This window comes from Dasypus novemcinctus, chromosome 2 (genome assembly GCF_030445035.2).
Source record: "Dasypus novemcinctus isolate mDasNov1 chromosome 2, mDasNov1.1.hap2, whole genome shotgun sequence".
NCBI lineage: Eukaryota > Metazoa > Chordata > Mammalia > Cingulata > Dasypodidae > Dasypus > Dasypus novemcinctus.
In genome coordinates, this window is record NC_080674.1 from 17,812,047 (window position 1) to 17,835,321 (window position 23,275).

Sequence of the window (23,275 nt, forward strand, 5' to 3'; positions counted from 1 at the left end):
CCCTTAGTGTGTACGACTTTGTTTCTGGCAAAGTTCAGCATCCCTGAAATGCCCACTGAAGAGCAATTCACCATTTATTGAGCATCTATTACAAGCCAGACAGAGCTATGCAGCAGGCTGCTAGGACATTAGGCCCTGTGAAATGGTCAAATTTGGAATACTTTTCTGGGAAAATGGGATTACAATAGAGAGACCAAAAGCCTGAAAAGAAATGGAGAGTTATTGTTGGAAAAAACTCAATAAGGCTCATGAGATGAGATTTTAAAATTATAGAGATAAGGATATAGGAAGAATAAAATGGGACCAAAAATTAAAGAATTGAAAGTAGAAAATATGCTTCATTTTTATAGAACTTTTTAAAGGAAATTTTTGGTCTTTGTTCTTTAAAAAAATTTTTTAAAAATTTTTTACAATTGATGGAAAATATTACTATTTACTATAGACCATAGTTTGCTTTAGGTGTATTTCTGCCCCCAAACCCTCTGATTATTAATGTCTTATAATACATGACCCTAAATTTTCCCTTTCAATTACAATACTACACACATATCAGCCCTGTTACTTATATTGGCTATAATGTGCTATCGTCACCTCTATCCTTTTCCAAATATTTACACTCAACCTTACTACAAAGTCTGCACAAATTAAGCCTCAGTTCCCCATTCTCTATCCTCATTCTGTCTTCTGGTGGCTTGGTCTTTATCTAAAAAAAAAAAATAATTTTTTAAAGGCAGCTAGCACCTGGATTGTGCAAATCTAAGTCCCCCAGATGAAATGTGCCAGATTCATTCATTCACACTCATCACTCACCAAATTATTATAACTCTAGAAAAAAAAGCGCCCCTGTTTCCACAGTGTCTGCATCGGGTTCTAACTTTCTGTGTGGTCGTGCACGGCCTGGGAACCTGTCAACGTGCACGTGATGTAAAAAGCAGCACTGTGAAAGAGGGGGTCGTCAGAATTCATTGACGTGAAAGGCGCTGGTATCCCCTGAAGTCTTTCAGAGAGGACATCTGTGAGGGCCGGTGCTCTTGGGGCAGACGGGCGAGTAAGGCCCAGCACCATCTGGCTAACCTCCCGTCTCTCGCCCCAGTCCCCTGCTTGAAGTTTCACTTTCCAGTGAAGAGGAATGCGGTCCACCTTGCCGTTTCTCTCTTCCAGGGCCTGCCCGCCAGCTGCCTCTCAGCCTCCTCTCCTAGAAAAACCTTCCACAAGTGGGTTTAGATGACCCACTTGTGCCTTTTTGGAGCAGACGTGACAAAATCTCGGAGGAGGTTCTTTCAAACTATAAATGTAAAGATGCTGCTGATGGAATCAAGTCTTGCCCCCCAGAGAAACAGAGAACTCAAGACATCAAACTGACAGAGCGCAATCCCAGAGGCAGAGGGAGAGCAGAGCCGCAGGCCTGCTCCAAGAGGCAGACTTGTCTGTTTTCAGGAAGTGGGCCTGGGGCCTCCAGGCCGCTCTTGGAACCACAACCAATTCTCACACCTGGGAAGTTTCCCCTGATACCTATCTGCAGGTCCTCAGCCTCCTCAGGGTGTTGTGAGGAATGTTAATGAGAGACTTTGCTGAGGAGAACTTATTTGCTAAAATACCCCGGGGAGAGAGATCACAGCTGTGGGACTGCCCTAGGGGAGGTTTCTGATGAGGCAAAGCAGGTTTTCCTTGATAGTGAAATTTCCTGGGGCTGGTTTGGGGACTTTGGGCTACCTACGACCACTGCCAAAGCAAATTATAAATCATAACAGAAAAAAATCCAAAAGACCACATCACCAACTAAAAATCTTCTCCACGTGGCCTTTGTTAACTGGGAAAATCCTAAACTTAGTGGAAACTCATGACCTTCTGAGCTAATGCAAGAGACACGCCCCTATAGAGAGGGAAGTTTCTTTGTTTCATAACTTGATGCCAGGCGGATTCCCAACAGAGCTAGAAAAGATCCTTTTATACAACACCGCAGAGTACCACATTAAAAAAAAAAGTCCACATGTTATAAGGGTCAAGTTGACTTTTTTTTGAGAAACCAGGGCCAGGCATTGAACTGGGACATCATATACGGGAAGTCGGCACTCCACCACTGAGCCACATCGGCTCACCTGAGTTGGGTTTCTCATTTGTTTGCTTGTTGTTTGCTTTTGTGTTTAGGAGGTTCCGCCCGTGTGGGAGGCTGGCACTCAACCCCTCAAGCCACATCTGCTCTCCTCTACTTGAACATATATATCTCAGGATTTCAGTTATGTAAAATAACACCCTCAAAAACTAACAAAAACTCAGTAATATCCCTGGCAAAAGAATTCCAGACTCTTTCTGCCCCACTGTCTATTCCGGGGTTCAACCACATGCCAAGGAGAGGAGGCCGCCTGTCCCACAAGCCTGGGGCCCTCAGGGATCTGTTTCCACTCTCACCAGGCCATGGTGGGAATTCTGAAGATGTTCCTGGAAACACTTCGCTTTTTCGAATGCCACAGTTCTTGTCTTAGGTTTGCCAGGGCTGCTGTAATAGAGTATCGCAGACTGGCTGGCTTAAAAAAACAGTTTTGGAGGCCAGAAGTTCAAAATCAAGGGGGGTGTGTGTCGGCAGGGGCGTGCTCCCTCTGCGGTCGCTAAGTTCTGTGGTGGCCTGATGACAACCCGTAACTCCATCGCCTCCGTCCCATGGCTGCCTGCCCCCCACCTGTCTGCTCCTGATTGTGCCCAGCTGTCGTCTGCGGGGAGGACTCCAGCGTAACGGAGTAAGGCCCGCCCTCACTCGGTTTGCCTCTTCTTGACTGCTAGGAACTTCCAAGACCCCCCTCATAAACGAGTTCACACCCACAGGACGAGGGGTTAGGACGTGAACACGCCATTGTGGGGAGTGTCGTTCAATGCATTAACAGTTCTCTGGGCCCCAGACTTCAAAGCCCTGGCTCTTATCCCTTTTGGTCAGAGAATCTGCCAGAAAACCATGATCTCATTTGTGAATGATGCAGAAAATACCTAGATACATACGTATTTGAATAAAACCTCCCAAGCTCCCCTGAACAACAACTGACCTGAGAAGAATACAAGTTACAGAGAGACTTGGCCTGTTCTCTCCATGCTGGAGAAACATATTCTCCATATTCAGGGTGAGAGAAGATAAGATTTTACTTGTGACATTTATAGAAATATCTCTTTGAACTAAAGAAATCTGTACCAATCAGGAACTCCAAATGAGGATTATTTACATACATTTCATATAACCTAAGTCATCACTAATAGTCCAGTATTTTCATTTGAATCAAATGAATGCTAAGCAAATCACAAATCAATATTTCTATTTTCTAATTACCAACTTGACATTTATAATGAAATCTACATCCTAGACTTCAGAGAAGCCAGCTCTTGTGCCTGTGTCTTTATTTTCTGGGTGTTTTAATAATGGCACCAAGACATTTTTTTCAGCATCTTCTATAGTCCAGGTGTTTGTCACAGGCCAGGAAATGTAAAGGGCCTGAACCGATACTATAAAAACATAAGGCTCAGTTGGCTTGTATTTTAAAATACAAAACAGAGGCAATTAGGCACAATGTTTATGGAAATATAAAACATTAAAAAGAGATAACTCTTTCAATATTCTGACTGCTGCTATGTTTTCAAGCAGACCTAATTTCAAAAGTTACTACAATTTCAAGGGAAAACAACTCCGAGCAATCCAAGGAAGAAAAAATAAATTGGAAAAAGTGTTTTTCCAATTAAATTTTCTATCCTTATTATCAGGATACAGGCATGTCTCTCTAAGGTTCCCTCTGTCACTGAATCTAAGATACAGCTGATTATTTATTGCAAGATTATGCTGCATAATTCTAAGGAAAAAACCTTCCAATTAAACTATAGTCTGCTATGAACCGTAAGAGGTCCAATACCCAAAACACTAAACCGAGAAAAAATATGCCTCTTTGAAGGATGAAATCTGGTCATTACTTTGCCATTTTTATATTAACCTAAAATATTTTAATATAAAAAAGTTGAGTTGATTTTTAAACTACCAAAACAGATAAACACTAAATTGAGTCATCACAGATCTTCTACCTTCTCTAAAGCCCAGTCTTAGCCACTTTATGCCATACAAATATCAAATTTGCAAGGTGACAAACGAGTGACTCTTTATTAAAGAGACATCCAATTTTGCCTTTCTAGAAGACAGAATTCAATTTGTGGTTCTCCTAAGTTCACATATTTAAACTTTGGATGAGGAATCCCTGTTATATCAAGTCAAAAGGCCTTTGTAGGCAGAATTAGATGAGTTAAATGTCTTTGGAAAGAATTTTATAGGGGTAATGTTTCTATAAAAATTTGTTGAGCTGCATTTTTGTTTAATTTGAAATAAAGTTATTTAAAAAAAAAAGGAAATTGCCAAAATAATATAAAAAATAAGATCCAGTGTTAGCAAAGATACCAGGAGATAACACAAGTCTCATGGGGCACGTGCCAGGTCATATATATATATATATATAAAATAAAATAAAAAAACAGGTAAAATTACATAATATTAAAGTCAGTATAATGGGGAGGAAGAAAGCAGCAGTGACCAGGAGTGGGTGAGGAAAGGCTCTAGGTGCTGACAGTAATCTAGTTCTTGACTTGGATAAGGCATACACATACTTACTAGGATGTCTTTTAGCTCTGTAGCATAAGGAGACCCTTGAAATTACTATCCTGTGAGGTTTTCACCTCTTAAGAGGGAGTCCTAAGAGACTAATATTTGCCAAATCAAAATAATTTCAATTTTTTAACAACACTGCAAGGGAAGTTGCCCGTTTAGCCTTGGATCCAGCAACTGCATATATCTAATACTAAATATTTTAAACTAACTCTGTTTACAATCAGGATACGGCTTTAAAAAGCTAAAATCACAGAGTCCAGGTGAACAGTAAAGCCTCTGACAACCTACAGGAGTCTTCTAATTGTTTACAACCACCTAAAGTATTTAAAAATACCGCTTAGAGACAGACTGTTCATCATGTTTAACAATAAAGCAAAACAAATTAAAATGGAAAAAAAAAACCCACCCATAACAAGAAACATACCAACTATTCTTCTGGAGCTTGCCCAAGAAATTAAAACTGAATGCTATAAAAAAATTTGAAGGCTTCATAATGTTTCCTTTTGAAATGGATTTTTCTAAAGCTTAATGACATCACTCAAAAAGCAGACTAACAGGCCCAAGCGACAAAGGGAATTATTCCACTTAATGTCAGGTTATAATAATGCCATATACATTTCCAACCATCTACAATAAAAGGACTTTGGAGAAACCAAATCTGTGAGTAACCGGCCCAGGAGGTTGTGTCCTTAAAGATGCAATCGCAGTCGAGCACTGTCATAATTCTTACCTTCTGCATGTTTGGCTTGATACAGCGAACAAAGAAAGGATTAGAGGAGCTTAGCGTTGCCATTAAGGAATGCAGTGAGTCCTATTAGAAAGGAAAAAGTATATGTTGATTTAGTCTCTTATGTCATTCTTTAAATTTCTCAGCACCCTAGGAACTTATCAGAAACAACTAGAATAAAAAAAGAAAACAAAATAAATCATAGGAATATCTGAGTTTTTAATCCTTAATGATACCATTCTAATATAACTCAGCAAAAGACATTACTATTCATTGGAATTGAAATTACTTCATAATACATAAAAATCATGTAAAGAGTCTAAAAAACAAAAACAAAAATATGTTATCTACAAACAAAGAACCACCCTAGGATATTTCTTCTTTGATAAAGAAAAACTGAAAAATATCCACTTGCCCACTGTAGTCATTCCTCTTAATTATTTCCATGAAAATGATAGTACTTCACTTGTCTTCAAGCCACAATTTCTCATTCTTACCTTGAAAGCATGAGGCCTACAGACTCCAGACAAATCTTCTATACCACTACTTTCTTTTCTGTTTTTTTTCGTTTTTAAAAATATTATTATGGAGAATTTGTAACATTTACCAAAGGAGACAGAATATAATGCGTCCTTGTAACCAGCTTTAGCTCATGGCTCATCTCACTGCATCTGATCCCTGTCTCCAAACATCCCCAACCCCTCAGAGCAAAGCAAATCCCAGACATCACATTATTTTATCTGTCAATGTTTCAGTGTGTGTTGGTAAGGATAAACTCTTTAAGGTGTACACATGGAATCACAATATGATTATCATGCCCAAAAAACAGAACAGTCATTCTTTGATATTAATATTAAAATTTCCAACTGTCTCAAATTCATGATTTGTTCTTTGGAATCAAAATGCAAACAAGGTCCATGCACTGCAATTGGTTGATAACGTCTTTTAAGTCTCTTTTAGTCCCTTGGTTTCCCCTCCATTTCCTTCTGTCTCTTCTTTTCTTCTTACAATTTTATTGTTTAAGAAACTGAGTTGTCTATGATGCTCCATTGACTAGTAGCTTCTCTACTCAGAAAGCTTTGGGACTTCCCACAGATGAACAAACATCTTGGTATTCAAGTCCCTTCCTATTCTGGTACCAAGTTAATTTCTTACACGGCCTCTGTCCAGCTGGCCCTATCTATCACAGTCCTCCAGAACCATCCCAGTTTAGGACCGCTTCTCCTGCCCTGGTCTCTTCCTGGAACAGGTCACCCACTCTTTCTCATTTGCTGAATTCCTAGTCCCAAAGTCCCACAAGACAACTTCAGCAACACGAATCATCTAGAAAAAAGAAAGTGCTTCCCCTGGAAGACGAAGAGTCAGACAAGTCTAGATTTAAGCCCTAACTTCAGTGATCAGAGGGAGTGAGGGACTCGCCACTTCTCCAAACCTCAGTTTCCTCCTCTTAAAAGGGGGGCAATAATTTGCAATCATCAGGTTATATGAAGAGTGAACGTAATGTATACGGAGTGATTAGCCCAATGCCTGGTACATACTAAGCACCTGACAAATGGTAACTAATATTATTATACCCCATCTGGGTCGACCGTGCACTGCAGGTTGCCCTGTCCAGACCTGTCAGCTGTGTCGGTGTACCACACAACTCACCCAGAACCCAGCACTCTGCGCTCAACTGTGACAACGCCATGGAAGACAGCCTCACACGGGGCCGATTTAGCAACAGTCTGTTGGCTGATGTGCCTCCATTTCCCCTTCATGTTCAGAACAACTAAGTTAGGAAAATGGTATTCATATGCTCTCCCTCTAAACCAGGGGTTCTTAACAAGGGGTCTGTGAGCTTGAATTTAAATTAAAGAACAAACCAAAACATTATTCTTGTGGGGACATGTTGGTGCAGGTGTGATATATTTTTAAAATAATACACAGTATAGTGTGGACTTAGTAAGGGGTCTGTGGTTTTTACCTGACCGGCAAAGGGGTCCATGGCACAGAAAAGGTTAAGAACCTCTGCTCTGAACTGTATAAAAGGCTTATAGATATTTTGTAAATAACAATGTTTCTTATTTCCCCCAAATTCTAGACATCTGGTCAAGGTAACCACCATCAGTCTTATTTAAATATACACCTGGTCTTTACTCTTAATTAAGATATTTAAACTGACCTGGAAAAAATACAAAAATCCAGGCATGGGAAGAAACAGAACCTATTTCATCTGTGCCTCTAAATACAAATCAGTTTGATCGCAAAGGGCCAAAACAATCCTCCTTAAGAATTGTTCTTTCACAAACTTAAAAAAAGTACCTACTTTTTTTTTTTTGAAAAGGATCTACATGTTTTCATTAGGTTCAGAAATATACATATAATATATATAAAATTTCTATAGCAGCATCTGGTTTAAAAACATGATATAAGAGAAAACTAAACATAATACTCTCATAGACCTCATGTATACCCAGCTCCTGTTTTCAACCATTAAAATCAGAATAAAGATGGATTCATCAAAGTCAATAGTGTGAACTAACCTTGAACTGTGAGCTGACTGTGGGCCGCCGATGTTTGCTTCCACATTTCAAGGTATCCTGGTTATTGCGGCTTGAAACATGTTCAAATAGGTCATAAATGAAGTCGAATCTGCATGAGGAAAGAGCAGGAGGCTCATGAGCTGCAACACACCCAGTCATTAGGCAATGGATTACTGTAATTACAAAGGATTTCCCACTGATAATTGAAAGCAATACACTGAGGTCTGGAAAAACTACGACAGCTTCCACAGATTTCAACCCAATCTTCACCAAAGAGCTTTGGGCCCTGAAAAGAGGTGGAAACTCTTAGAGCCCTGGAGTCCTCAGAGTGCTTGGGGTCTCGCTGGAGAGTAATGACCTGGGATGAGAGTGACCAAGCATGACATCCATTTTACAAGTGCTGGGCATTTGAGAGCCGCCTCAGCTTCCTGGGCCTCGATTTCCTCTGCTGTTGAAGGGAGATTTTGTTTTGTCGATCTCACAGTTATTGCAAAGACTCAACCAGTTAGCCAATGGAGAGGCACTACCAAGGAAATTTCAACTGAAAAAAGATGGACCAGGCTCCATAACTGCGTTACCTGGGTCAGATGCTTGACCTGCCCCCTCTCGGCCTCAGTTTATTCATCTGGAAAATGGGGACAATTTAAGAATTTATCCCATCAGGCTGGGGTGAGGAGGAAATAGATCTATTCTCTGCCTGTCTTTGCCCTGCTCTCTGCTCCATGAAGTTCATTTAATGGACTGCATTGTTTGGACTCCTTTGCCCTCAGATTTCCACTTGAGTTCCATCAACGGAAATTGTTATTAAACAAAATAGACTTTAAATTAAAAACTTCTATAAGAGTCAAAGATGAACATTATATAGTGATAAAAGAGTCAGTTCAACAGAAAGGTCTAACAATTATAAACATAAATGCACCAAACAATAGGGTGCCAAAATATGTGCAGCTGTGCAAAAGCTACCTGGCACATCCTACATGCTGTTGTTAGTGGTTGTTATTTGTTACTGTTATGGTATTATTAATAAAAAAGCCCTACAAAATCCACTGATACTACTAATAAAGAGGCTTCCAAATAACTTCGTTTTTTTTTAAAAAAAGATTTATTTATTTATTTAATTTCCCCCCCCTCCCCTGGTTGTCTGTTCTTGGTGTCTATTTGCTGCGTCTTGTTTCTTTGTCCGCTTCTGTTGTCGTCAGCGGCACGGGAAGTGTGGGCGGTGCCATTCCTGGGCAGGCTGCTCTTTCTTTTCACGCTGGGCGGCTTTCCTCACGCTGGGCGGCTTTCCTCACGGGCGCACTCCTTGCGCGTGGGGCTCCCCCACGCGGGGGACACCCTTGCGTGGCACGGCACTCCTTGCGCGCATCAGCACTGCGCATGGCCAGCGCCACACGGGTGAAGGAGGCCCGGGGTTTGAACCACGGACCTTCCATATGGTAGACGGACGCCCTAACCACTGGGCCAAAGTCCGTTTCCCCAAATAACTTAGTTTTATCTTCCTTGCATGGAAGATATTATGAGATAAATAGCTGGGGGTGCTGGTGGCTTTACTGTCATCCTGGAAGATGGGAGGGACATCTGGGCATCCTCACCCTGAGGCAGCCATGTCCCTGTTCTCCCCTGCTACTTCTCACTTTGCCTTCATTTTTCATTTTTGTCCTAGGGTGCTATTTAACTTTCACTCTTTGAGGTTCTCAAACTGTGCTTTGAGCTTTGGGGAGAAAGGCTTTGGTTCCATTAAATGTCACAGATGTCAAAGGTGAAAGAGAGTGGTGTGAGAAAACAGCCCAAGGCCCCAGTTTGCAGACAGCAACCTCGGCTGAAACAAAGTCCTTTACCCCCATCACAAAACCACTCAATGACAGGCACAACAAGCAAAACCCCAATCTGCTGATTTCCAGGCCCATGAAAACACAATCATAAATGGCTGCTTAAAACAATACACTGCTTTTATTTAAATGTATTGGTCTAATTCCAGTGACTAAGAAACTGCCTTGATAGATAACATGCTGTAGTATTTTTGAAACATGGTCATTTCTACAGGCCTGAAAACTCATCTAAAATTAAAAATACCTGATGATATTGTAAACAGTGAATCTTCATTCACTTAAAACGAATTTAAAAAATAAGACTATTTCAAATTCTGAGCTGGTACTTCAGACAGAGCTCCTTTCACTCCATAGTCACAGCTATGTAAGCGAAAGGGTGGCCATCTGGTGTTTACACTACTAAATATATTAGGGATTTTAACAATTGTGTTACTTTCCTTCTTTAGACATTAGAATGGTTTATTTTTGTTAGAGCCACACTGGATCTGACACAAGTATCGAGAGCTTGAAGCAAAGGGTTTTTTCCTCCTTTCTCTCTAACAAAGCCTCCTAAAATTAGGAAGCTTCCTAATTTAATTTAAACAAAGAGATAAATGAGTCATGGAGAGTTTCCGCATGTCTCCCTTACCTATTGGTTTAATGACATAAATTTGAAATTCATGAATGAATGATGGAATTTGCAATAAATCGATAATTTTGGCTGAATTAAGACATGTTTATTTTCTTGACATCCCTTGCACTAATTAGGGGCAAAAGAGTACTACAAAACTGAGGCTGAATCAACAACACACTGCCCTAAACTTGCTAAGTAGCTCATGCTGGCTAGGCTCTGAGGCTCCTGAGCCAAACAAATTGGAACAGAACTCAGCTCCACAGCTCACTGAGTAAGGGTCTTAGCCAATTTACTTAACCACTCCAAGCCTTAGTTTCCTCATCCACACAACAGGATTAATAATAATACTTAATTCATGGGTTTGCTCTGGGACTGAATGACATAATTCATGCAAAGGGCTTATTATAGTACTATATTCAATGGTAGCCACTGAAAGTATTATTAATTATTTTACATCTCTGAGGTCACTCTGTTGATGAGATACTATCAATGAAGAACATATTAAAACAAGTTTTTTCCAAAACAGTAATGTTTTTTTTTCTTATATTCATGAATGAAAACACAAATGGTAATTTGTTTGCAATTGACATCTTGAAGAAGAGGCTGGCATACCGGCTTTCTCTTAGCAGGTTGAGAAGGTCATCTCTAAAGGTGTCTCTATTCTTCTCCAAAATGCCCCGGACATCATAGTGCACCTGGTTTTTAAAAATGAAAGGGAGAGGGCAGACTTGGTCAAAAGCATAATTTTAGGACATCAGCATCTCCTTAAAAGCTTGACCCATGAGAAGATATCATTTCAATAAATTTATAATGGGCTTCTGAAATAACTTTTTCTCTAATACCAAAAGGTCGAATTTTGGCATCTTTTTTTTTTTAAAGGACATACCAGGGATTGAATCCAGGATGCCATACTTTTGAGGTAGGTGCTCAACTACCGAGCCACACCCATTCCCCTGGGTAAGTGTCTTAATAAGAAGTTACCTCTCCAGCATAGTGTTTCACTCCAAAATTGTTGATCGCAACTCTGGGCTTCACGTAAAAGTGGTTATTCTAATAAAAACCAAAAACAAATGGTTTATTGTACTTACTGAATTCCACTGACTTCTGGAGAAAACTAAGTATTAACAGACAGTGAATACAATTTTAAAACTCACCAGGCATCATCGTTTTAGGACAAAGTATATGATGCGTGTTATCAAAACCATGTAACTTTTGACTATCTCTACATTCAAACTTCTCTGCTCATAAACTAAACCTGGGCATATTCCCACCAGTGGCCCAAATCCAACCCTTTGGCTTATTTTAATTGAGCTCTAGCAATGGGAAAAGAGCTTTGGTGTGAGATAAAAAGTTAAATGTGGGAGGCAGACTGGGGCAAACAGCAATGACATATCTTGTCTGTTATCTTAATCCACAGATTTGCTATTTAGGTATAATTAAGAGTTGCCCTTGAGACATAATTAAGAGTTGGTTTTGACATACAGCATGTTGATTGTGTAACTTCTCCAATAAGGTGGTGTCTGTTGCTTGAGGAAAATGACTTTCTTCATTGATAAGGGCTAGGAGGCCAAGTTTCTGGAAGAGGAAAAAGAAAAGTTGAATGCATGTCTTTTCAACCTATTTTCATATCCCTTTCCTAAATATTCTCTATCAAGTGAGTGGTTAAAAGAAAGGCATGTGTTAAATTTTTGGCTTAAAAAATTCAGAATGACACACTATAAAGAACACCAATGAATTTAACGTCCTTCTAAACATTAAAAAAAAATTGAGCAAGCTACAATTTTTCTGGACTAAACTTTTACAGTTGGCAAACTATTATTGGCACTAGCAACTAATGCCAAGTTAAAATCTAAGCGAAGCCAATTTGTGCACTGTTGATTCTGAAATACTGAGTTCAATGATACAATGGGGTTGAAGCAGCCAAGTATTTAAATTCAACATTGCACATTAACATTTATGTTTCCAAATGGTCCATTGTGTTCTAAATATTCACATCTTTGATGTGCATGTTCACACAAGCTATTCTGTTCCCATACATATGAATCAGCCCAGCTGGACACCCTTGGGATGGTAACCATTCTTCAACAATGTATTACCTTCTCAATCAGGTCTAAGCATTCTCCATTGTCTATCCAGTCAATATCTTCCCACACTAATCCTTCTCTGCAGAAAGATCACAAAGGGAACAGTTAAATGAAAATATGGCTTCAAACCTATTTAACTTGGTTGCTGATTTTTTAAAAAAATTGAAATGAATTCTCTGAGGGTTTACCTGCTATATTCTAGTTGTTCTAATGAAAAAATATGTTTGTTGAAATATTCCTGAAGTTTCTCATTTGCATAGTTTATATTGAACTGTTCAAAGTGATTAACCTGCAGGGGAAAAACATTCAAAAAAGTATTTTTAATGCCCTCACTATGTATTACAAAGAAAGGTGAAGAAAAAGCCAGAAACTCCAAAGAGTAATTGTTTCAAGAGATTTCCTCAATAGCAGCTAATAAATGGAGAGAAACCAACTCAGTTGTCCTACTCTGCCAAAGCTTACCTCAAAGTTTTCAAATCCAAAGATGTCAAGAATGCCAATAGATTTAAAGTCATCACTGCCCTTGATCCTGCTATTGATCTTCTTAATCACCCACTCGAAGCATCGTGCATAAAGTGCCATGGCCAAGGAGTCTCTGCTGTCCACTGCCTGTGGGGAGAGAATCACTGCAGACCCTGCCGCCCGCTGCCACCCAGGCAGGCAGGTCCGTCCCCCCCCTGCTTGGGAGACACACGCGCTAACCTGGCATGGTAAATGTGCACCCACAGGTGAGTAAATCAAAACCATGTAGGAAAATACAGCCATGTAAAGAAAGATAAAGCTAGCTTCTTTTCCTCTACAGTAGGATTCACCAAGAATTCTTTTACGTAGGCTTTGAAATTCAACTTTTATACATTGAGTTATACAAAAGAAAGAATCTGAACCTACATATACAGGTATGTCTTCTATTCTGGTTTAAAACATTAACTAAAATCTGAGCTTTTTTCAATATCTTCAGTATTTTCAGTATCTTCTCATATTCTACCCTTTACATAAGAAATTTTTTTCGTGGTACGGTTAGCATTTTTTACCACATACTGATCAAGAAGCAGATATTAGAGATTAGCAGTTATGCATGGCAGGGGAAGGATAGAGGGATTGAGAGGTGACTGCTACGTGGTAGGGGGTCTTCCTTTTTGTAGTATGAAAATGCTCTAACACTGACTGCAGTGATGAAAATGCACAACTCTGTGATTATACCAAATGCCATTTATTGTACACGTTGGTGGACTGAATGGTTTATGAACACAGTTCAATAAAATGGATTAAAAAAAAAAAGAAACAGGTATTAGAAGGGGTAGCACATATAAACTGTCTCAAGACAGTAGTAGCAAAGGCAAAAATACCATAATGTTGCATTTTTTCATATAATGAAAAAAATTACTATTATTATACCTAATGTTTATTTAGTGCTGACTCTGTGCTAGACATTAGGTAGTTAGCATATACTTAACTTTAACCCTGACTAGGGTTCATACCCTAGTCATATGAATTAGGTATGATAATTATCCTTATCTTAGAGAGGAAGAAACTGAGGCACAGTGAATAACCTTCCTAAGTAAAGACAGTAGTAAGTAGTAAGTAGATATACAATGAGTGCTGATGGCCAAGCGCGTGTACCTGTTGAACACTGAGAGGCGTGAGAATCTCTTCTCCCCTGAGGATCATCGATCTCTGGGTCAGTGCATCTGTGAGCTGCGTTGAGTCCAGCCCTAGCAACTCTGCAGACCTGCCCAAAGCTGCAATGGAAGAACAAGGCAAATGTGGACCCGGCCGCCAAGAAGAAACAGGCTCCGGGGTCCCAAATGGGTTCAAAGCTAGCTACACAGAAACACCTTAAAGCAGAGAACACGCGTGAATCCCTCCAGGCAGAATTTACTGAACACACATGTTGCTGGTGAATTATTCACTTCCTTAGTGAATCCCAGGTCAGTAGCAGAGAACCTGGTGCTTGAAAAAAATATGATCTGGCAACCCCCTGGGGCTCCCCAAGACCTTTTCAGGGGAACATGAGGTCAAAACTACTTTCATTCGTAATACTGAGATGCTATTTCTTTTCTACTATTTTTCACTAAAATTTCAAAGAGTGGTTCAGAGGCTAAACATGTGATTTCTCAACAAAGTGAATGCAGAAGCAGATAGGAGAATCCAGCTGTCTCCTACTGCATCAGCCATAAAGAGATTTGCAAAAAAAAATGTAAAACCCTGACAGTCTTTTCACTGATTTTTTGTTTTGGAATATATGTAATTGTTTAGTAGTAGAAATATGATATTTTAATAGGCAATGGATGCATTGTTGTCATTTCTAAGTGATTTACTATTTTAAACTGTGAGTTTTAATTTTTAATACATTAACTGTTAAAAGCCATAGACTATACACACCAAAGCTATTTGCAGTCCTCTAAGATTTTTAAGGATATTAAGAGGTCCTGGGATCAAAACCAAAAGTTAAAACTATAAATCACTCCAGGAAAATGACAAATGACATAGCGATAGGTGTATCAACTCATTTAATCTTGACGAACAAATTTCTGGGGGACTTTACAAATGTCACCTTGGTGGTGTCCAGGGGATAGGTAACCTATCCAAGAAAACAGCTTGTGGCAGAGCTGGGCTATGAAAACTTGGTCTTACCCATGACACTCTGTCACCACTCAATTGATGGGTGGTGGGTAGCCAGTACTGACGGATTTCTCAGGACACAAGGCCTTCAGGGCTAAAACCAGGAACGTCTTGGGCAAATCAGGAGAGCTGGTGACCCATACCCATATTTTTCTCTACATCTAATTTTCGTGGTTTATGTTTCTGCTTTCTTCTTAGTAAGAATGAGATCATAGCCACCACTCGAGTGGTAACTTTTCATATGCTCTGACCCTTTATTTACTGACACTCCACATTAAATACATTTAATGTTCTGTTGCTCTCCATTCTAGGTCAGAACACTTTTTTTGGTAAACAGCCAGAGAGTAAACAGTTTAGGTTTTGCAGACCACACAGCATCTATCACAACTACTCTACTCTGCAGGTGTAGTGTGAAAGCAGGCATAGACAATGCATAAAGGAAAAGGTGTGTCCCAGTAAACTTGATTTACTAAATTAGATGGCTGGCCCATGAGTTTGCCAGCCCTGCTTTGTTCTCATCTCAGCAGCTCTCCATAGACCCACTAGCCCAGCTACAGTACAGAATCAAAGTCACTATGGACACAGCGGCGTGAGACATCGTATACTCATTTCATGAACAAACATTTCTGGTCCTACAGAAAATTATAACGAAAACACCCTTTTTCAAAAAAGCACAACCAAAGAACATAAATCCATGTCTCATTTATGCTACTACTCACTGAGTCAAGAATGATTAAGGGTTTAAACCTAACATGCTATGCCCTACAGGCCTTTTAGTATTTAAAGTTTCCTAGGAGGAAAAAGCCTTTCAAGGGAAGGGGGAAAAAGGGGAAAAGGGCGGGCGGGGGGAAGGGAAGAGAAAGGAGCAAGCTTACCAGTTTGGAAAGAAACTTGCGCCCCACCAGCAGTGATAAATTCTATGTTACCAAGATGTAACAGCCCAGCAAGCAATCGCAAAACTTCCTGGACTTCTTCCTTGCTGAATTCCATTACTTCCATTGCCGTCTAAAAGAATATAAATGTGGTTTTTTTTTTTAATGTTGCCTTTACACATGGAAGAAAAGGAAAAATGCTCATTACTTAATTAAATTATTATTTATGCTGCTAGAGGCAAGAACATAAGATACAGATAAGTAACCACTTAAGAGTTCACACAGGTACAAAGAGAAGTGAGAAATTAAGAATTGTGGTGTGCTCAGTGAAAACCCACTAAATGAAACAAAATAAATACCTATGTTATTTATAAGCCTTCTGTTTATGTCTTGAAAGAATTAGACTCAGGGAGTCACGGTAATGATGGATGAAAAAGAAATATTTCACTTTCAGGTGTCTACAGATAATGGAATATTTATTATTTTCTTTATTTTTTTTTTTAGGTACCGGGGACCAGGGATCGAACTGGGACCCCGAATGTGGGAAGCCAGCCCTCAAACACTGAGCCACATCGGCTCCCCTGAGTAGGTTTTTTCATTTGTTTGCTTGTTGCTTGTTTTGTTTTCAGGAGGTACCAGGGACTGAACCCAGGATCTCCCATGTAGGAGGCAGGCACTCAAATGCTTGAGTCACACCTACTCCCCTTACTATTTTCTTTACGTACACAACAACAGTGAGGGGTGGAAGAGTAAATACTTCAAGAGAGGCCCTAAGTGTAAAACTTTGGGCCTTATCTCAATGATTAAATGCAAAAGAGACCCAAGTAGAAGGATTAAAATTCTCCCACAGGAACTCTACAGATGTGTCTTTTACTTCTTTTACAATAAATTACTGATAGAAAATCTAAAAAGATTTGGGTCTGCCCTCCCCAGATCTTCATCGTGTCTCTATTTTTAATTTCTCCAAAAGATTTTTAAGGCCCTAGGTTGGCCTATAAGCCTTCCCTCTGCTTAGTAAAGCGAAGTTAACATAATGCTTTCTGGGAAAAACAAAAATAACCAGGCATCTACAGAAGCTCTGTTAGCAATGATTAGTATCTAAGCAAGTCAAGCCAGGTGTTTTCTGAATCACAACTAAGGTCTGCTCATTTTCTATTGTGATTTAATAGCCACATTCTTGTGAGGAAAAAAGCTAAAAACAAAAACACAAAACTTTGGGACAGAATTGTTGGCATTTCTGATGAATATGACCTACAAAGAAAACTTGGACATTAAAATCCATTAAACAACCATAGACGCCTGGAAGGAAGGAAACCATATGCAGTTTTGAAGCAAGAGACATTGTAAAGGGAACAACTCAAAACGTTTAATTTCTTTATAAAGAAAAAACAATAAAGGCAGGGGCAGGAAAATGGAGCAAACAATAGATAAGGAAACACTGAAAAAAGAATTAGAAAGGAAGGAGTATAAGAGTTAAGCTGAAAAACACATAAGCAAAAGAACAAAAATAGGTACTTTTCACAAGAGCAAATGCAAATCCACAGAGAAATGTTTTCCCCAAGGATGTGAAAAGTAAAGTAAATTTGAGATCACTTGTATTAAACTAGCAAAAAAATTCTGAATGATAAACCTAAAAATGAGTGAAATGGGTACATTTATACAGTGGTCTACACTATAAATTAGTATAAACTTTTTGGAAAACAACATTATTACAGGGCAGCAATGGGCAAGGCCACATAAGTACATAATCTTAGCATTTTAATATCTGGAAAAAACAAAGTTTTGCAGAAGTTAAATAACTTTCTCAGAGTTGCAAAACTAAGATTCAAAGGCAGGCCCAACTAACCCAAGGTCTAGGAACTTATCCACCCAACTCTACAACATTCTAAAGACATAAAAGGGAAAAAGAAACCTTCAATTTAATCTCCAATAACGTCAACACTGAGAATTTGTGGCAAGGACAATCTCAGCAGCAGAGAAGAAAAGCTTTATCTGTGAAACATTCACTGAAGTTCTATCTTGAAAACACTTTCGGAGAAAAAATTGTAACTAACTTACAGCTAAACAAGGCAAATATGATAAATAAATCAGTTTTATTTATCATTTAACCAAAGGTTATTAATTTAACCAAAGGTGGAAAGACTATCAGGAAACAAATTATTCAAATTTAAAGATATATATCAGTGACTTATTCTAAAAGGCTCAAAACAAAGAAATATAGTTAAGAAACAAAGAATAGTTTCTTCTTCTCCAGAGTTTTAAAATAGTATTAAGTACCAAATCAGACATCAGCAAAATTATTATTGAGCAATTACTCTATTCTCAGAAAGAGTTCTAGTGGAAAAGCCAATATTTTTCCTTTCTGTGATTAAAGTTTTCCTCATATATTACAAGACATAGTGAAGATTAATTCATAAAATTTTCTAGGCCAATCTTGTTTACAGTAGAACATTTTATATCGAAATATTCCCCCATAAAAAGCCCTAGGTAAAGTTCTTTTGTTTGTTTTCAAACAAACAAAATTAGTGTGCTTACTATATTAATAAATTTGTGACTTTGTTTTCAAGTCTAACTCTAAGTAAGTGAATTAATTAGTTAGGCGCATGGTGCTAAGTGGTAATTGCATTCATCCTACCATGGGTAATTTAATAGCTGCAACCAATTATCATCGCTCCTGTGGGCGTGGGTGCTAAAACTGCAGCCAGAGCCTTCCATTTATTGTGTCTTTCTAACTGTTCCTACTTACAGTCCTTTTAGTAAGCAATCTCCGCCCCTTTGGCAAGAGTAGCCTCCTTAAGGCTTATTATAATTTTTTTCTCACCAACATGGCTCAAGACTGGAAACACTGGGAAATTCTCAGGACAGCTCAGAAACACCAAATGGCAATTTAATTATAAAAGGTATACAACGTGTTTTCAAGAAACATTAATTTATTAAGCCCATCTGAAATAGCTGTTTTTGACAAATATATGTGATATAGTCCCAACCATCAAGAAAGAAGTTAAGATCATCAAATCAGAAAGAGAGGGAAGAGGCACAAATTTAAGGTACTCTACTGCCAAATGGTACATGGCTTGTCCATTGAGGGGCAGTTGGCTGTGGGGCAGGCAGCACCCTCGAGTACAAAAAGAAAGCTCTAATGAATCTTGCACAACTGGTGTGACTGAAATGGTGAGCAATGGGGACATCGTAAATGCTAAGTAATAAAAGTACGTGAGATATTATGCAAGGTACGTATGGTATATTACGTACTGCAGGTTATGTTATAATCATGCAAAATTGACTCACACTCCTACAGTTTTCCAAGAATGAAAGAGATTGATATTTTCCAAATTTGGCAAAACTAAAGTACAGAGTCAGGCCTTTAAAGTCTTTATAAAATGTGTCTCCCAATGAATGAATCTGCGCAGACATACACGAGCGCACATTATTAAAAGTCCAGCAAAGTCCACATGATCAGGAAGAGGGTCTAAGCCCCTCTGGCTGTAGTCCCAGTTCGGGCCCTCAGCCAGGCATGCTGGGATAGTCAATATTTGTGGAATAAGAGAATGAGTAGATTCACACTCATCAGAGACTTCCATTACCTATTATCACCCTGCATGAGTCGCCAGACTGGAAGGTCGAATGCTGGCAACAAAATAAATTAGTCAATACTACCAACTTGCTTTTCGTGCTGACCAAACAATTTATAGTGTAATTTTGAAGTCTGCATGGGAAAAAAAAAATTGGCTAGTGATTTTAGCTAGTTTCACTGCCTCTGACTCAGGAAAAATCAGATCTCCCCTAAAACTACTCAGAATACCTTCCAGGTACTAATTTATATTGTAGTTGTGGCCAATGATTAGTTTGAAAAAAATACATACTAGATCTCTGTCGATGAGGAATTCTCAATGAAGTAAGGGGCAAAACCTGCTATATACCCTGACTTTAGAACTGATAAAAGGAAAAACTTATTTTGCAGCTAAAAATGAACACCAGAAATGACATTTTTTCACAAATCATTCAGACAAAGTATCCATTAACCTTTCAACACATTCTACAAATCATCCTTGAGCCCCAAACGGAAATGGTCTCTTCCCTTTTACTTCGATCCCACAACCTCCAGGAAAAGGAGTTTTACAGAAATAGTGTAAAGATATAAACTTAAATAGTAATTGACTTGGGAAGGAAATACTGAGACACATTACATGACACACAAAAGTGTATTCTGTTCCAATGCTTTCGCAGGGATTATAGCTGATTTGTCTAACTGCTGTCTGCCCAGTGTGTGATCTAAAATCAACTTCTGCCAGAAGAGTTAACTGTCACTTCTGGCTGTGGAATGCTACACAAGGCAGTAAAATAGGCCAGTTGATATTGATAACGACACATTTCTAATGATTCTAATCTTATACTATATATAATGTTAATATATACAATCATAAAAGTTAACATGTTCACTGTAAAAATATTATACTGTAGAGAGAATGATAAATAAAATACAATCTTCCTATAATTCTGCCATACAAGATACTGTTTTCAGTATATTTTTATTCCAATGTTCTTTCTCTACGTACAATTATTATAATTATAATATATATTATAGATATAATATATATCATAGAGAGATATATAAAACCCTTATTTTTGTAATATAATATTGGAGGATTACAAAGTGCTGCATCCTGCCTTCCTTCTTATGTAATAAGCAATTTTTTCTACATTACTAAATAAACATGGGAATTCTTTTTCTTTATTGCAATGAATCTTACTGTATGGATATAATACCAGTTATTTAAACCATTCCCCATTTCTTGATATTCTTGGGGTTGGGGGAGAGGGGTGAGACATTGCTCAAAACTCCCAAAGTAACATTAAATAATAATAGCAAAAATGCCATGTTCCTGATTTTAATAAACATCAGCTAAGTTTTCACTGATATTTTGGTAGGCCAACTAAGAAGTAATTGCACATTAAGTGTCTAAGCACCCATACATACAAGTTTGTTATCTACATTTATTATAACAGTTTCATGTATAAATTTTTCTTCCTTACTGGATGTGGCAGTTTGATATTATTGATGAATTCCAAAAAGAAATATAGATTATGTTTGTAAACTGCTTGGTTCCTCTGGTGTGACAACCCTTTGTATTAGATTCAGCTGAGACATCTGATTAAACTATGTTACGATAAGGGCTCTAATCCAACCACGTCATTAGAGTGCGACTCAGTGTCAAGTCCCAGCCCCAATGGGGATAAAACAGATGCTCACACAGAAGTAAACAGAGAAGAATACAGAGGAAGAGAGACAGCTCTTTAGACATGGCAGAAGCCCTGGGAAGAGAGGTGTGCCTGATAGTCTACAGGTGACCTTGTGAAGATAGCTGAACAGCTGAGCCCAGAAAGAAACAAGCCCCGGGGAGGGAGATATGCCTTATACCAGACTACAGCTGAGATCAGAAGAAGTTGGGCCACAGAGCCTTAAGAGGAAGGTGTAAGGCTGAACCCTTGCAGACATGCCCGCCATCTTGCTCTAACACACAGCCAATGGTTTGGGTGAGAAAGTACCTCTTACAGTACCTTGAGTTGGACTCTTTAGGGCCTTGTGGCTGTAAGCTTCGACCCCAAATAAATAACCTTTATAAAAGCCAGCAGCTTTCTGGTATTTTGCATCAGGACCCCTTTGGCTGACTAATACACTAAATGATACATGCATTAGTCATGAGACCAATTTTCGAGTGACAAAATATTTTATTTTAATGAAAACAAACAAACAAAAACCCACCTATCAATCAATGAAATTAGGCCAAGCTCCAAAAGTTTATTTGTAGCTAACAAAAAGAACAAAAAATCCCGAATTGGAATGTGGTGCCTGCCTCAAGGGGAGAACAGGGTAACTTCCTCTGGCGTTCTCAGGGAACGTGAATCCTCTGTCCTGCGTACCTTAATGGCCAAAGAGCTCGCACCGGAAGTAAAACCCAGCCTAGGCTTTCAGGAGGGACCAGAGTAGGGCCTTTTATCATAAAGCACTTTCTTCAGCTTTAAGAAAACAAGGAGAATCTTGAGGCTAGTCTTTCTTGACCCTACTCAGGAAAAATAAGAATGAGCTTCCATACTTACTCTAACCTGTGATTTCTCAGCAAAGAAATAATTAATGACTCGTGAGTGGAGAAAGTTTAAGTAGGGAGAGAAGACAAAGAGGCCAATAGAATTGGGAATCAAATTTTAAAATACTTAGAAAACATTTCATAAAATCCAGTTTGCATTCAGTCAGCCGTGTCTTGATATATAAAAAGATGCTACAACTCAACAATAAAAAGACAAATAGCCCGATTTAAAAATGGGCATAATACTTGATTAGACATACAACAGAAATACAAATGGCAAAAAAAAACATGAAAAAAATTTCAACATACTGGCAATTAAAGAAATGCAAATCAAAACTACAACAACATATCTTTTCACTCCTATGAGAATGGCCACTATTAAAAAGACAGAAAACTACAAATGTTGATGAGGATGTAGAGAGATGGGAACACTTATTGTTGGTGTGAGTGAAGAATGGTACAGCCACTGTGGAGGAGTTTGGCACTTCCTAAGGAAGTTGAATATAGATTTGCCACGTGACCCAGCAATACCACTACTGAGTATATGCCCAGAAGAACTGAGAGCAGTGACACAGACTTCTGTATATCAATGTTCATAGCAATTATTCACCATTGCCAAAAGATGGAAACAACCCAGGTGTCCATCACCTGATGAATGGATCAACAAACTGGTCTCTATACATGATGGAATATTATGCAGCTGTAAGAAGAAATGAAGTCGTGAAGCATATGACAAAATGGATGAACTTGGAGGACATTATGTTGAATGCAGCAAGTCAGACACAAAAGGACAAATACTATATGACTGTGCTATTATGAACTAAATATATTGTGGAAATTCATGGTGTTAATAATTGGAATATAGGTCACCAAAAAATAGAATAAGTTTAGAGAATGGAAAGCTGAGGATTAATCTGGTTAGAACTGGTAAAAAGGTTGTTTATTAATCTGTGGAAATGAATAAAAATGGTGAAAGCATACCATGATGTTTGTAACTAACAGAGCTCTTAGTTGGGTGTGACAGTGGTTGAAAGAGAAAGTCTAAGGTCCTGTATATAACTAGAAGGAAAGCTAAAACATGTAACATGGCAATGTGTAACATAGTGAAATCGCATGTGAAATATGAATATGGGTAATATTGCATATATAAGACTGTTTTTCTTTGGTACTCAACAAATTTATGTTAATGTTACAAGAAGTTAATATAATACAAACAAATCAAAGCATTATCCTAAGTGAAAAAAACCAGACACAAAGTACTACATATTGTATGATTCCATTTATATAAAA

General features: G+C 38.5%; 1 protein-coding gene across 1 annotated transcript in view; it reads right to left on the reverse strand.

The window, feature by feature from the left end:
- Window positions 1–23,275, reverse strand: part of MYO10 (myosin X) — a 236,880-nt gene that overhangs the window by 72,508 nt on the left and 141,097 nt on the right. Inside the window, exons 10-19 of the mRNA XM_004453918.4 lie at window positions 15,903–16,032; window positions 14,026–14,144; window positions 12,868–13,014; window positions 12,594–12,694; window positions 12,418–12,484; window positions 11,804–11,896; window positions 11,303–11,371; window positions 10,934–11,016; window positions 7,880–7,988; window positions 5,358–5,438 (exon numbers count right to left, since the gene is read on the reverse strand). Of these exons, the coding sequence (XP_004453975.1) occupies window positions 5,358–5,438; window positions 7,880–7,988; window positions 10,934–11,016; window positions 11,303–11,371; window positions 11,804–11,896; window positions 12,418–12,484; window positions 12,594–12,694; window positions 12,868–13,014; window positions 14,026–14,144; window positions 15,903–16,032 (999 nt within the window). The remainder of the gene's footprint in view (window positions 1–5,357; window positions 5,439–7,879; window positions 7,989–10,933; window positions 11,017–11,302; window positions 11,372–11,803; window positions 11,897–12,417; window positions 12,485–12,593; window positions 12,695–12,867; window positions 13,015–14,025; window positions 14,145–15,902; window positions 16,033–23,275) is intronic.